This window comes from Mirounga angustirostris, unplaced genomic scaffold, assembly GCF_029215605.1.
Source record: "Mirounga angustirostris isolate CCGP_5_RB_7025 unplaced genomic scaffold, mMirAng1.0.hap1 SCAF_6, whole genome shotgun sequence".
In the NCBI taxonomy this organism is placed as follows: domain Eukaryota; kingdom Metazoa; phylum Chordata; class Mammalia; order Carnivora; family Phocidae; genus Mirounga; species Mirounga angustirostris.
In genome coordinates this window covers 29,125,171-29,140,869 of record NW_026991714.1, presented here as the reverse complement: position 1 = coordinate 29,140,869, position 15,699 = coordinate 29,125,171, and the positions used below count along the sequence as shown (strand labels likewise).

Below are 15,699 nucleotides of genomic sequence, written 5' to 3'. Positions count from 1 at the left end.
AACTGGTTGGTTTGGCTGGAAATCTAATCACTTCGTTCTTGATTTTTATTCCCGTAGAAGCAAAATTCTTGATCCTTTTCTCCTTTTAGGGATGAGAGGTAGAATGACTTGTTCTTTTTTATTGCTATATAATTGGCAAGAAGTTGCCACGCTCACCACCTACTCAGGCTTGCTGGCCTAGTGACCCAGATGCTAACCTTGTTGTCTCTGATTTATCCAGCTATAGACAGAGCCCATGGTTTGGATGATAACATTTCTTACCTTTTGTCCTTGCCCACCTATTCTCAACTTAGATGTCCAATAAAATCTATTTTATGAAACTTCCTTTTATAACCATCTTCTTGGTAAAATATATGCATATGTTGAGGGATACTTGTACTGTATTTTTTTTTTTTACTTCAGACTTTAATTTAGTGAGCTAACATTTCCTCATTACCAAAAATATTGCATAATTGATAATTGTCCAGGGAATTTCTTTCTTTCTTTTTTTTTTTTTAGTCTGCAGGTTTATTCCTATTCATTTTTTTAAAAAAATTAACATACAAAGTATTATTTGTTTCAGGGGTACAGGTCTGATTCATCAGTCTTACAAAACACCCAGTGCTCACCACAACACATAGCCTCCCCAATGTCCATCACTCAGCCACCCCATCCTCCCACCCCCCTCCTCTCCAGCAACCCTCAGTTTGTTTCCTAAGGTTAAGAGTCTCTTATGGTTTGTCTCCCTCTCTGGTTTCGTCTTGTTTCATTTTTTCCTCTCTTCCTCTATGATCCTCTGCCTTGTTTCTTAAATTCCACATATCAGTGAGATCATATGATTGTTGTCTTTCTCTGATTGACTTATTTCGCTTAGCATAATACCCTCTAGTTCCATCCACGTTGTTGCAAATGGCAAGATTTCAATTTTTGATGGCTGCATAATATTCCATTGTATATATATACCACATCTTTTTTATTTCATCTGTTGATAGGTATCTGGGCTCTTTCCATTCTTTGGCTATTGTGGACATTGCTGCTATAAACATTGGGGTGCAGGTGCCCCTTCAGATCACTACATTCTCTTTGGGGTAAATACCCAGTAGTGCAATTGCTGGGTCATAGGGTAGCTCTATTTTCAACGTTTTGAGGAACCTCCATACTGTTCCAGAGTGGCTGCACCAGCTTGCATTCCCACCAACAGTGTAAGAGGGTTCCCCTTTCTCCGAATCCTCGCCAACATCTGTCGATTCCTGACTTGTTAATTTTAGCCATTCTGACTGGTGTGAGGTGGTATCTCATTGTGGTTTTGATTTCTTTTTCCCTGATGCCAAGTGATTTTAAGCATTTTTTTCATGTGTTGTCTTTGGAGAAATGTCTGTTCATGTCTTCTGCCCATTTCTTGATTGGATTATTTGTATTTTGGGTGTTGAGTTTGATAAGTTCTTTATAGATTTTGGATACTAGCCCTCTATCTGATATGTCATTCTGTTGATGATGTATTTCTGATTGTTGAATTGGTTGGTGTCCTAAGAAAGGCATTTTAAGTAGTACCATGTCCTAGGAAAATGTTTTGTTTAAGCAGTTTACTAATGTTTTCTCAGGTTTCTTTTTCAAGTTGCTCTTTTTCCTTCTAATATTCCTTTTTATTCTAAAGTAGGATGCCCAGTTAAATGTGAATTTCAGATAACACCAAAAAATTTTTGGTGTAAGTTGCATGAGCATCTCATATTTTTGTTTGCTAAACCTGACAACCCTACTTGAAAGATCTCTAAAGTTTATAGCCAATGACATTGAGTCCAGCATTCATTCTTTTAAGGAGTTTGTACAAAGTGCTATGGTAAGATGAGTATGGACTTAAAGTCAGAATAGTTCTGCCACTAACTAGCTTCATGACCTTTACCAAGGCACTTGACCTCTCTGGGCCTCATTTTCTTTATCTGTAAAAATGTAAAAGTTGAATTAAATGGCTTCTAAATTCTATGACTAAAATGATTCTCAAATTTTCCTTTCTTAATATATTAGTAAAAGTAAGGGATTCAAAGCAAAAGGTTAGTGAAAAGATTAAGTAGTTTAGGGCGCCTGGGTGGCTCAGTTGGTTAAGCGACTGCCTTCGGCTCAGGTCATGATCCTGGAGTCCCTGGATCGAGTCCCACATCGGGCTCCCTGCTCGGCAGGGAGTCTGCTTCTCCCTCTGACCCTCCCCCCCTCATGTGTTCTCTCTCATTCTCTCTCTCTCAAATAAATAAATAAAATCTTAAAAAAAAAAAAAAGATTAAGTAGTTTAAGTAGATTAAGTAGTTGGTTATTATGAACTTTCATATATATATAACTTGTAGATTTTTTATATATATTTATATATATTATTTATATATAATATATATATTTATATATATAACTTATATATATATATATATATAACTTGCAGATTTATGATAACTGTGGGAGTGAAATATCTAAGAATGTATTCTAGAAGATGTGGGACTTGAATGGGGCCTTGGTAGGTTTTATGGTATTTGCAAAGTAGGGCACTAGGTCATAGGGAATAACATGAGTGGAGACATGAAGTTACAAGTAAAAGACATATTTGGGCATTAGTAAGTAGACCATTTGGATAGATTTTGAGATAGCTGCAAATTCATGGGTTTGTATTCTTAAATTTACAGTACTAACTATATAGAGAGTAAAGTCTTTCTCATAATATTAAAGACACATGTCTATTCAATGTAACATTTGCCTCTTTTAAAATAGAAGTACTGGTGAGATATTTTACAGAGGGTTGGGAATTGGTTGAAGGAATTACCTTTGGAGAAAGGATATTAACTGAGCTCTAATTGCTTTTCATTTAAAGGTATAGTCTCAAAATAGACTACACTTTTCCCAGTGAGACAGTAGGTGAATGCTTGTACATCTTTGCTTGATTACCTCAGCCCATGTGAATTTCCATTTTTACCAAAGTTCCTTAGCAATTAAAAACTACGACCAACTTTTTGTTTTAAATTCTATTTCTTCAAACAGTACCTGAGATACTATTTGAAAGATCCTTTTTTTTAATAACATCAGTTTTTTAAAAATTTTTATTGAATCCAGTTTTGTTTAAGTAAGTTCTGTGCCCAGTGTGGGGCTTGAACTCACGACCCCAAGATCAAGAGTTGCATGCTCTACCAACTGAGCCAGCCAGGTGCCCCTAAAGAAAGATTCTAAAGTCAAGTGCATTTGGGAAATGCTGCCTTGTCTGTGCCCCTTTAAAAATGTTGCAGCCCATTTTAGTACATTGAAGGCCAGTTAAGAAGCCTGTCTAGCTGTTTCTCAAACGTATTTAATCTTTGACCTCTTTTGTGAATGACATCTACTAACATCCTGTAGAATTAGTGTTATTTGGAGCATGCTTTGGGAAACACTGATTTATAACTTAAAATTTTGTAATTGATTAAGTTGTCTGTTTCATATATATATATGAAACATTTAATGTTCTACATCATTTTCAGATACATCATTTGCACTGACTCTTAGATTTATCTGGTTTCTTTTTCCTACCATTATTTCACTCAAATAATTGTGAAGACTTGACCTGCCTAAATTAGATCATTTTTAAGGAATTCTACCCCTAAGATTCTATTCTGTAATTACAGTTTATTCTTATGTGGGCTTTTGTGGTCAGTGCTGATTCATTTCTTTCTTTATACCTATTGCCAATATACCTTTTCTCTTTCATTGTCATTTCTCACCCTTACTGGTAAAGTAACTTCCCAATCTAGAATATGCCCCTGTTGTGTTATCAACTCATTTTAGTATGAGGAACTTTGCATTTTAAACATTTTTAAAATTCAGAGATGGTACCATGACTTTTTCCAAGCAATATTTTATAAAGATGACTTGACCTGGAGAGACTTAAATATTAGTTAGATGTCCTAGTACTATGATACTCATCTTTGCTTAAGAGGGCTGTAAAAATTAGATTTCTTTAACAGCTCTATAGATCTTACGCATTTGGACACAGACTCTACAAAGATTTGGATTGGTATAGACTTAATATGGCTCTTTAAGAATATTTATTTTGAAGTATTTTAGACTTATAAAAAGTTTCAAGATAGAAAAAGAGCCCTTATACTCCTTACCCAAATTCATCAATTTAACATTTTGCCACATTAATTTTGTGTGTGTGTATGTGTGTATATACACATACATAGATATATACATCACACACAAACATGTATGTATGTAAATGTTTCTGAAACATTCGAAAGAGGGTGCATACATCATAACTCTTTATGTTTCCTAAGAACAAAGCTGTTTGTTTGTATAACCAAAGTACAGGTGATTAAATGTTAGTATAATACTTTGATCAGTCTTATAGCCTGTATTTCAGTTTTGTCACTTGTCCCAGTTGTACTCAATTGTACATTATAATATTTTTTTCAGTATAAGATCCAATCCAAGATCATGTAATATATTTAATTTCATATCTCTAGTCTTCTTTAAACTGGAATAGTTCTTTAGCTTTTCTTTTTTGTTCATGACCTTGACATTTTTAAAGAATACAGGTCATTTTCATCCCTCAATTTATTTTTTTCTGGTATTTCCTTACAATTAAATTAAGGTTGTGCTTTTTGGACTGGAATTGTGTCCTTCTCACAGTATTACATCCAGAGGCATGTGATACCATTTGCCCCTACTAGGTAATGTTAATTTTGATCACTTGGTTAAGATATTGTCTGGTTTCTTAACTTCATAGTTATTATTTTTACTTTTATTTTTTTTAAAGATTTTTTATTTTTTATTTGACAGAGAGAGAGTACAAGCAGGGGGAGCGACGGGCAGAGGCAGAGTGAGAGGGAGAAGCAGGCTCCCCACTGAGCAGCGAGCCCCATGCGGGGCTCCATCCCATGACCCCGGGATCATGACCTGAGCCGAAGGCAGACGCTTAACAACTGAGCCACCCAGGCGCCCCCTATTTTTACTTTTATAATAAGTAATTTGAGAGGACATTGATATTTACAGTTGACCCTTGAACAATGCAGGGATTAGGAGTGCCAACCACCCATGCAGTTGGAAATCTGGTTATAACTTTTGACTCCCCAGAAACTTAACTACTAATAACTTATTATTGACTGGAAACCTTACCAATAACATAAATAGTTAATTAACATGTATTTAGTATGTTATATGTACTGTATACTGTATTCTTACAGTAAAGTTAGAGAAAATGATATTAAGAAAATCATAAGAGAAAATATGTTTCCAAGACTGTACTGTATTTATCAAAAAAAAAAAACCAAAACACAACCCCTATGTGTAAATGACCTGTGCAGTTCAGGCCTGTACTGTTCAAGGGTTAACTGTACTTATTTGCCCAATTCTACAATACATATAAAGTAGCTTCAGAATTGCTATGTGTAGGGCGCCTCGGTGGCTCAGTTGTTAAGCGTCTGCCTTCGGGTCAGGTCATGATCCCAGGGTCCTGGGATTGAGCCCCACATCAGGCTCCCTGCTTGGCCAGGAGCCTGCTTCTCCCTCTCCCACTCCCCCTGCTTGTGTTCCCTCTCTTGCTGTGTCTCTCTCTGTCAAATAGATAAAAATCTTTAAAAAAAAAAAAAAAAAAGAATTGCTATGTGTATACCAATATGAAAAAGAAACCTACTAAGGAGTTTAAGATTTGTTTGCAATTCCTTTTTCTTTTTAAATTTTTTTGGTTTGTTTTACCCTTTTAATGCTTTTATATGTTTTCCAGTTTTATTGAGATCTAATCGACATGCAGCACTGTATAAGTTTAAGGTGCACAACATAATTATTTGACTTACACATACTGTGAAATGATGACCACAGTAAGTTTAGTTAACATCTATCATCTCATATAGATATGGTATAATTCCTTTTTCTTTAGATTGATAATATGTGGTCAAAATGCTGTGTTCTAAAATTACTTGGGTCCCCACCACCACCACCACCGCTTCATTGTAGTTCTGTTATTCCTTTGAAATGTATTTGGTTTTATTGGTTTCTGTTTTCATTTAGTTTTTATGGGCTTTTTTGCTCCATCCTTGTTGATATAATTTCATTTTTTGAATATGTAAGACATTAATATAATTCCAAAAGTCAAAACTATGCAAAAGTTGTACTCAGGTATCAGTCTCTCCCCTTATCTCTTCTACCTCTTTCCTATCCCTCACTCCCCACCAACCCATATAGGTAACTAGTTGGCTTATCCTTCTTGTTCTTGTTTTCATAGAAGTAAGCACATGTATATATGTTTGTTTATTCTCCTTTAACAAAACATATTTAATCTTTCACAATTTGTGTTTTTCAATGACAGTATATCCTGGAAATGACTCCCCATAGTCCCTAGATACCTTCCTCATTCTTTTTTTCAGCAGCATAGTACTCTGTTGTGTGTATGAACCATAGTTTCTTCAACCACTTTCCTATGGGCATTTAAGTAATTTCCAGTATCTTGCAATTACAAATAATGCTACAAAGAATAATGTCCTTTTGTATTCTTGGGATTTTCAGGGTAAATTCCATAGAAATTGGATTGCTAGATTTGGACGGTAAATGCCTATGTAGTTTTGGTAGCTAGTGCCAGAATCTTCTCCAGAGGGGTTTGTACCATTCTACATTCCTATCAGCAGTTCAGCACAACTTTTGGACCTACAGCAGGAAAGAGATTCTTAAATCTAATGGGTTATGAGATGACAGGTCACACTACGATTAACTCCTTAAAGAATTCCAATTTCATGAAGTCTCCAGTGAAGACCAGTCAAACCAGCATGCTCCCAAAGTGTCTTGAGAGCACCCAGAAGTAGTTCAGGAATTATCCCAAATCCCAGAGTGATTGTGGATATCCAGAGGAAGACATAGAACTGTTTGGGGAGTATTAATGGCAAGACCTAAAACAACCAAAATTTAGGGTGAGCCAAACGTGTGAAGAAGACAGTAGAAAGGAATGCTGGAAATTAGAACTATTCCAAAAAATCTGAACTGCCCAGGTTGGTCTTTGTCATCAGTAAGGACTTAATAAAAAATTTTCCACCAGTTGTCTGTGCCCTTTTAAAAACATTTTGGTCTCATAGTTACATCTTAAAATAGGATTTGAGGTTGCAGAAAATTAAAAGGAGGGGGCAGTTGCCGTTACCTTCAGAAATACAGTTATCCTTCAGCAAGGAGCTTTTGCATATATTTGAGCTTATGGAAGCATGAGGTTATAAGCATGAATAGCAAAGATATGTGTTTGTTCTTTTAGTATATTTACTTTTTTTAGTCCTATTTCCTTCAGCTAGGCAATCTGTATGGTTTTCCTTTTTCCTCAAATAGGATTGCTATCACTAAATTAGGTCAGTGGAGAGGTGGGAGGAAGGCCAGAGCATCTGAATTAGTGAAAAGTCCTATTGAATATTTTACAAGATATATAGAAATACAGATATATAGAACCATTAGAGACTCCTTTGCATATCTCCTGTTTTAATAGTTCACAATAAATTTGTTATCAGTTTGTGTATAATGAATTTTTCCAGTCTCAAAATCAAGAAAACCCCTGTTTCTGAAATTTCTATTATACATTGGGATCCTGATGCATTCTCAGTGGCTTCCTTTGCTCCTGTTCTTGTACTTTAAATGAGAGATTAAAATACATGCAACAAAATTATTAAGGTTATTCTTCCTGATGCAATAAAGAAAACTTATTGGACATGTTATCTCTTTATGGAAAGTTGGTATTTTTCTGATTCTTGAGGTGACATTTTTCTGATTCTTGAAGTTCTTGAAAATATCTTATTTATATTATTTTCCAAATAATCTTTTTTTACAGTTAATTTTATTTAGGAAAACCTTTTTTTTTTTTTTAAAGATTTTATTTTTAAGTAATCTCTATACCCAACATGGGGCTTGAACTCACAGCCCCAAGATCAGGAGTTACACACTCTACCTACTGAGCCAGCCAGGCACCCCTGCAGAATAAACTTTCTACATAAAAGTTGAACATGAATTTTAACTCAGACCCCATTTAATTTGGTTTTGTTCAGTAAATGTTTATTCAGGGCTGTTAGAGATTGTGCTAGGAAATACAAAGATAATCACAAATTATTCATATTAACTGAAATTATGAGTTTATTCATCATTTTAAAGTAAAATTATATTCTTTGGGATACCTCTAGATAGTAAAATTAATAACACATATTCTCTTTATATAAGTAGCTACGTGCTTTAGAGACTGTAAAAATCTTAGTAGGAATTGCCACTATCCCATTAATTAAAAGAAATTCTTCATATAGTTGAAAGAAATGATTATCTTGTTCAGGTCTACAATGCTATTTGCTTTATTCATACACTTACTGATATAGTCTTCTTTTCTCTTTGGAAAGAAACTGCCATATCAGACTTGGTTTACTAATGTCTAAGCATTATAATGACTGCAAATCCAGCCCTGGAATCTTTCTACTTCCCTTTTGTGATACAGATTTACTTTTTAATATGATGTGTGATTCTAGAACTTGGAAATAAAATTCTCTGCTGCCAGAGTACACAGATATCCTGAGTATCTGAAAAATGAATTGTTGTGTTGGGAGAGGAGATGATGGGAGAAGGTGGAAGTCTTTATCATTAGGAGCCTGTATATTTTAAAATATTAATTAGCATTTAAAAATATGAGAACTATAAATTTGGAACTCCACTCTCAGAAGCTTTACTGTCACTTGTTAATTAAAAATCATTCTGATGAATTTTCCCTTTACCTTTTGCTTTCCCTTTTTTCCCCGCTGCTTTCTCTGAAGTCTCCTTCCAAATGGTTTTGGAAACTGGTTCCAGTAAGTTTGCCCAGCTACTTCAGTTTGCTCTCCAGAATTGTAGAATGGTATCATTTATGTCTTGATGGTATAGTCATTTCATATAATTCTGTTAGTTACTGCATTGAGATTGGATTTTAAGGTATTTGATCATAATATAAAATAAAAAGATTAAAAAATCTAGCCAAAGTTTGGATTAGAAGCTTCAAAAGTAGTTTAAAGCATAAGCATTCTTTTGTTAGTCCTATTGATATTTACAGACTGTCAGTAACTAGGTTAAAAACATGCATGGATAGAGACTCTGACTAGTTTTAATAACTTTAGGAAAAGTAAATATGAATTGCACATGTAAATTCTTGTATTTTTAAATCTCTTTTAAGGAATCATTTCCTGAGTTGTAGGGTACACTTTTTGTGTGATAAAAAAGTGACATTTTCTCTCAGTGGCCACACCAGTATTGTACCTAAACTATATTTGATTCTGATTTGACCTGAAGGGTTGTTCTTTAAGGATTAAATCTGGGTGGTTAGACCACTTAAGTCTTTTATACCCTCAGAAATAAATAGATAATTTAGAAATACACTATAGTTTTTGGAAGGTAGAAAATACGATGCCCCTTTTAAATACCAGATTTCTCAGTTTGTAGAAAGAACAGGGAATGTTTCCATACAGCAAGTTTATAAAACCATATAATAAGGTCAAGTGTAAAAGATGACAACTTTCATGAACTTCAAATGGGAGTTGTACATGACTTCAAGATTAAAAGTTGATTTACCTGATACATCTTTTAGGATGTAATCTTCAGGAAAATGTTTTAGCATGCTGCTCATAAATCCCTAATAATCTATTCTAAACCATCTACATTTATTGCTAAAGCCTTATAAGGCTCTGTGTATGTGTGTGTGCCTTGTATAGAAGTGCTACTTGGCAGAGAGCAGTAGGACAAATCACAATTCAGTTTTTTATTCCATGACCTGGGCGTTCAACTCAGTCCAGTTCAGATTATAGGCTGAAAACAGGCTACTCCTAGAGATCTGGGAGTTTGGGAATGAGCCCAGCCAGCCAAGTTAGAGGATTTCTAAGAGGGAGACTATTTTGTTTCTAGCTGGCCAGAGAAAGGAGTGTAAGGATCTAGAACTGTGGCTTACTAAATGTGAGAAGGGTAACTTAAGGCTAGAAGATGCTACTGGTTGATTTCTTCTTTCTCACCCTTCCCTTCTTCTCTGCTCTTTTTTCATGGTTCAATTTTAAACTCTACTAGCAGCAAAGTGAGGAAGGTTTCTAAGGATATTAAAATCAGCAATCAGTTAAAGAATTTATATAGTGGTGTACGTAATTTTTTTTGAATATAGGTACTCTTGAGTTTGGAACATACCATTAAATACATATGTCTAGTGTGCACTGATTAAAAAGAACAAGCTCTCTGAGTATTTCAAGAGGAAAAAAATGTTCCATGAATCTTGTTCTTGGGTAGCCAAAGAGAAATAGGAATAAATATTTCTTTCTTCATTAATGCATATACTTTTCTGAGGGATACAATTTAAAGGAAGTTTAAGCTCACCACCAAATCATAAATGTTCCCTTTCAGTAAATTATTTTTCTGTTTTTATTCTCACAAAAGTATTTTATTTCATAATTATATATATATATTTTTAAAGATTTTATTTATTTGACAGAGACACAGCGAGAGAGGGAACACAAGCAGGGGGAGTGGGAGAGGGAGAAGCAGGCTTCTCGCAGAGCAGGGAGCCCAATGCGGGGCTCGATCCCAGGATCCTGGGATCATGACCTGAGCCGAAGGCGGATGCTTAACGACTGAGCCACCCAGGCACCCCTCATAATTATATTTTAATTATAAAATATAGATAACCAGTTCAGATGGAGTTAGAAGAAAAATCAGTTTTGGTTACTTTAAAAAAACTTTAAATACTAGTAACCAATATAATAATAAATTTTTCTAATAAAATACTTCAGTATGCATTTTCATTAAGTCTTCAGCTTTATTTTCTTGGCTTTGGGAGAGCTGACAGCTAAAAACAGACAAACCTTTAGTTATTGCTTACTATGTCCCCAGCAGTGTGCCTAGCACCTTACTTCATCCTTCAGTGGTCCTATCAAGTAGGTACTATTATTATCCCCATTTTACAGATGGGGAAACTGAGAAATGAGAGTTTAAGTAATTTGTCCAATATCACAGAACTAGTAAGTGGCAGAACCAGGATTTGAACCCAGGTAATCTGACTTAAGAGTACGTCTCATTTTTAGAGAACTGTCTTACAAATTTGTATCCAGTCACACCAAGCAGTCTTTAAAAAACAAAGATTTCTTCTGTTTTTCTGAGGGGGAGCAGAAATCCTTGTATATGCTCTGTTACTGGTGAATGAAACCTCAGTTGGGTTGGTTTTTTCAGTTTCAAAGTTGTTACATTTTATTTACATTATCTTAACATTCAAATACCAAACTAGAATATTTTGGCGATAGTCTAGTTCCTCAAAGTGATGTTTCTTATTGCCAAATTTCCTGTAAGAATAGTATCGTATTCTTATACCTGCTCCCCAATTTTGAGAACTCTTATAATTCTTTATGCTCTAGTAGTACTCTTGCTCTTCGCATTTAAGAACTTGTGGTCTAAATTAAGTCCAACATTAAAATAAATGAATTTTATTATCTACAAAAGAACATAACTGATGATTTGGATACAGAATGTTCAGAATCTATTTTGTGATGCTTTTATATTTAAATATTTAGCCTAAAGGTCATGTAAATTGGCAAATAATGTTATATTAAGTACTTTGAAACTATAATGCTGTTGCTCTGTATTTTACTTTGGTAACGTCTAGTATTATTTAGAAAAGGATGTTGCTGAATAATTCTCACTTCTCTTGGTGTATATTACTGGTACATTAGAATCTACAATGCAGTTTTTTTCCTGTATATTGTTTAGTATTTATTTTCATCTCTCTCTTTTTTTTTTATATTGTAGGCTCGTTATAGGAAGGAGCAGACATTGCTCAAGCAACTGCCCTGCATTCCATTGGTAGAAAATTTGTTGAAAGATGGTACAGATGGCTGTGCTATAGCTGCTCTTATTCATTTTTACTGTCCTGGTGTTGTCAGATTAGAGGGTAAGTGTTCCAGTGAAATATTTCTGGGATTTAGACAGATGGTGACAAGTATTGAGACAACAGTATTTAATAAGTAATGAAGGCTTAAAAAAAATTTATATATAATCCTGAGGAAGATAGTTTAGTAAAGCAGTGCTAAGGCTTTCTGTGTAGCAGCCCCTATATTTATTTGTATGTGCTTGTAAAACAGATTCCACATAATTGTGTATTTGTACTAAGCCACTAACTATAAAATTAGATATGAAATGTATATTATCAAATTAACCCACAGTCATCACCTTGCTCTTTTCCTATTTGAAGATATTTGTTTGAAAGAAACCATGTCTTTGGCTGATAGCCTGTATAATCTGCAGCTGATTCAAGAATTTTGCCAAGAATATTTGAACCAGTGTTGCCATTTCACCCTAGAAGATATGCTGTATGCTGCTTCATCCATAAAGGTAAATTAATTCTTGGTGTTTTTGTTTTGTCTTGAGGTTTTTGAAAAAAAATATAACTAGAAAAATAAATGGCATAGTCACTATAAGCTTACAAATTAACTGTAATATCAGTCAAAAGAACTTTTGGGAAAAGTTTTATTTTTCTGCTTATTTTAGGTTTTAACGCACTGTTAGCTACAGGTTTCTTTTACAAGACAAAACTAAACTTAAAAGTTGTGGTACAAAACTGACCTGTTGTCCTAAAGTTAACAAAATAGAGGATAAGCCACTACATGTTTCTGAATCTTAGATGCTGTGATAGTATGCTGGGAGCATAACGGAAGTTCTGGTCACTTTCAGCATTCAACAGGCCTGTGGAATGTGAAGAGAAGGAATCCTTAAGGTCCCAGGACTTGAGACAAAACCTAGGGAAAGACAAAGGGATAGGAAAATGTTAAAATAGTCTGGAAATGAACCTTTTAAAAAGGAATTCAATTTCATGAATTTGTCCCCTTGCTTCAGAATACCACACTGTCTGTGAGCTGTAGGCCACTGCTCACTGCGTTCTTTCAAGAAACAGTTATTGAGCACCTAGTAGTGTTTGGGCTGGTTGGGATAATTAAGTGAACAAAACCAACATCCCGTGTTGGTAAGTTCCATGTGCTGGTGGAACTTACTTTGTAGTGGTGAAGAGAGACATGTGTCATGCGTAACTGCTTCTGAGCTGCAAGTTAAGAAGCAGCAGCCACTTGTTCCAGAATTTTGTGATGTGACATTGTACCTTGGTATTCCCAGCAGCTCATAGCTACAAAGTTCCTTCATATCTCTTACAGACCTGCCTAAAGTTTACCAGTTCTGCTTTAGGGTTTTAAGGATGGATAATCTTATAATAGATTTTTTAAAGTCTGGCTGAGAGGAATAACTTTGTATCATTCTATTCACAGTTCCAATACCAACTTTAATAGAAACTGCTAATGGACCCCTCTTACCATGATACTAGTGCCTCGTGGTTCTTGACATTCTTACTTTCTGATCTCTTTTTCTTTCACCCATTTCTGGATCACCACAGGTAGAAGAAAGAGCGAAAGGTAAAGGCCTTTCCAAAATGAGCCACTATTCCTATTGACCCAAAATGGGCCCACTCCCCACTACCTGACACATCAGAAGAAAAACATTCATTTATTTTGAAGGTTCTACCTTGCCATTTTTATCAAAATGGAAGATAGGAAATAACTGTTTCCATATATATCTTGTTAATGCCTGTTCTGGCACTTGCCTTTTAAAAAATTTAAATATTACCTCTATAATCTTGAAGAATTCATTAAATACATTGAGACATAAGATCGAGTACATTGGTTTAAGTTGCTTACCTTGGAATTCCAAATAATAATATGTAGCCCTGATGTTTAGATTGACTTAGTCTGAGCATGATCTACATATAAAGACATTTTCTTAAATCAGGCATATTTAAAATAGATAACTGACAGATACACCTGTCAAAATGGCTAGAGTAAAAAAGAAAAGAAATAAAAGTGTTGGTGAAGATATGGAGAAAAAGGAACCCTTGTGCACTGTTGGTGGGAATGCAAACTGATAAGCCACTATGGAAAACAGTATAGAGGTTCCTCAAAAAATTAAAAATAGAATTCAGTAATTCCACTTTGGGTATTTACCCAAAGAAAATGAAAACACAAATTTGAAAAGATAAGTGCACCCCTTTGTTTACTGCAGCATTATTTACGATAGCCAAGATATGGAAGCAACCCAGTGTCCATCTACAGATGAATGGATAAAGATGTGGTGTATACACACACACACACACACACAAATATTACTCAGCCATAAAAAAAAAGAATGAGATCTTGCCATCTAGCTATTGTGTTCTAAACAAGAAATGGAAACAGTTTGAATCAGTAATTATGAAGTTGGAGAGAAGTGGGTGGATTCCAGAAATATTCAGGATGCAAAATTTGCAGGTTTTGGTGATGAACTGGATAGGGGGAGGGAGAAAGTAGGAGGCATCCTTGATGGCTGCACATTTAGTGATGCCATTCAGTGAGGTAAAACTGGAAGAAGGTCAAATTTGTGGGGAAGATCACTAGTTCAATTCCAGACATTTGAGGTGCCTTTGAGATATCCAAGAGAAAACCCTTTCTTGGCCAGTGCATATGTAAGTACAGTTAATACATTTGGGAGTCATTTGGTAGCTGATGAGCATGGATGGCAGTTTTCAATGAGGGGAGACATCAGGAGTTTCAAATGCTGCTGAGAGGTCAAGTAAGATGAAGACTGAAAAATGTGTTTGATTTAGCAACAAATGACTTACATAGGTGACTTGAGCAAGTGCTGTTTTGGAGGAATGATGTGCCCTTATATGCCAGACTGGAGTGGATGAGAGCGCCAGAAGGCTGAAAGGAGATTGTTAGCATAGGCCTACCTTAGAGAAGTTTATGAAGAGGTAAGAAGGTGGGAGTGAGGAGAAACTTACTGAGTGGTTTTGTTTTGTTTTTCATTTGGGAGATTTGAACAGAGGCAGTCCACTTAAATGTCTAATGAATATTTCAAAGCTATTAACTCAGGATTCCTTCCACTACCTATTTATCCCAATCTTTCCCATTTCATTAAATGGTACCATCAGTTGCTGAAGACAAAAACCTGAGTTACCCTTGATTCGTCTCTTTTCTACATACAAATTAGCCTTCTCGAACTATGAGGTAAAAGATGAATATCTGAAAGTTACCAGCTTAAATATGAGAAAACAGAGTAGATGAACTCTAAATGAGCGTATATAGTGCTCTGAGGATTATTCATAATTAACAGGTAGGAGTGGGGCACCTGGGTCGCTCAGTTGTTTTAGTATCCAGCTCTTGATTTTGGCTGAAGTCATCATCTCAGGGTTGTGAGATTGAGCCCCTGGGCAGCTCCTCGCTCAGCAGGGAGTCTGCTTGAGATTCTTTCCCTCTGCCCTTACTTATAGCTCTCTAAAATAAATAAATCTTAACAACAACAAAACAGGAGGAAGGCATGGTATTGGAAAACACCCTTATTTCCAATGATAATTTTCAAAACTAAAATTTAATATGAAATAAAACCTCATTAAATATTAATTTGATAATTTATTAGATGCCAAATTTAAAGGTATATTATTTTAAATAATTATAAAGCAGATTTTGTATAGTGTTAATTTTTAAACTTACCAGATGCCTACAATGAAAGTAATTCTTCATGTTTATAGCTTTTATGATGTATGATCCTAAAATATAAGCTTGTTTTAAGGTGGCTCCGTGGCGCAATGGATAGCGCATTAGACTTCTAAAATATAAGCTTGTTTTAGAAATGTGCTTTTGAGGACCCTCAGTCTTTTCTTATAATTTTAAGATATTTTAAAAATTACTCAATTTT

At 34.9% G+C, this 15,699-nt stretch overlaps 1 protein-coding gene across 3 annotated transcripts in view; it reads left to right on the top strand.

Annotated features, from left to right (window-relative positions):
• CAMSAP2 (calmodulin regulated spectrin associated protein family member 2) overlaps nt 1–15,699 on the top strand; it is a 109,196-nt gene that overhangs the window by 74,375 nt on the left and 19,122 nt on the right. For all 3 annotated transcript variants that reach the window (XM_064594030.1, XM_045877071.3, XM_045877073.3), the window contains 2 exons: nt 11,737–11,878; nt 12,179–12,318. In XM_064594030.1, coding sequence (XP_064450100.1) covers nt 11,737–11,878; nt 12,179–12,318 — 282 coding nt within the window. The remainder of the gene's footprint in view (nt 1–11,736; nt 11,879–12,178; nt 12,319–15,699) is intronic.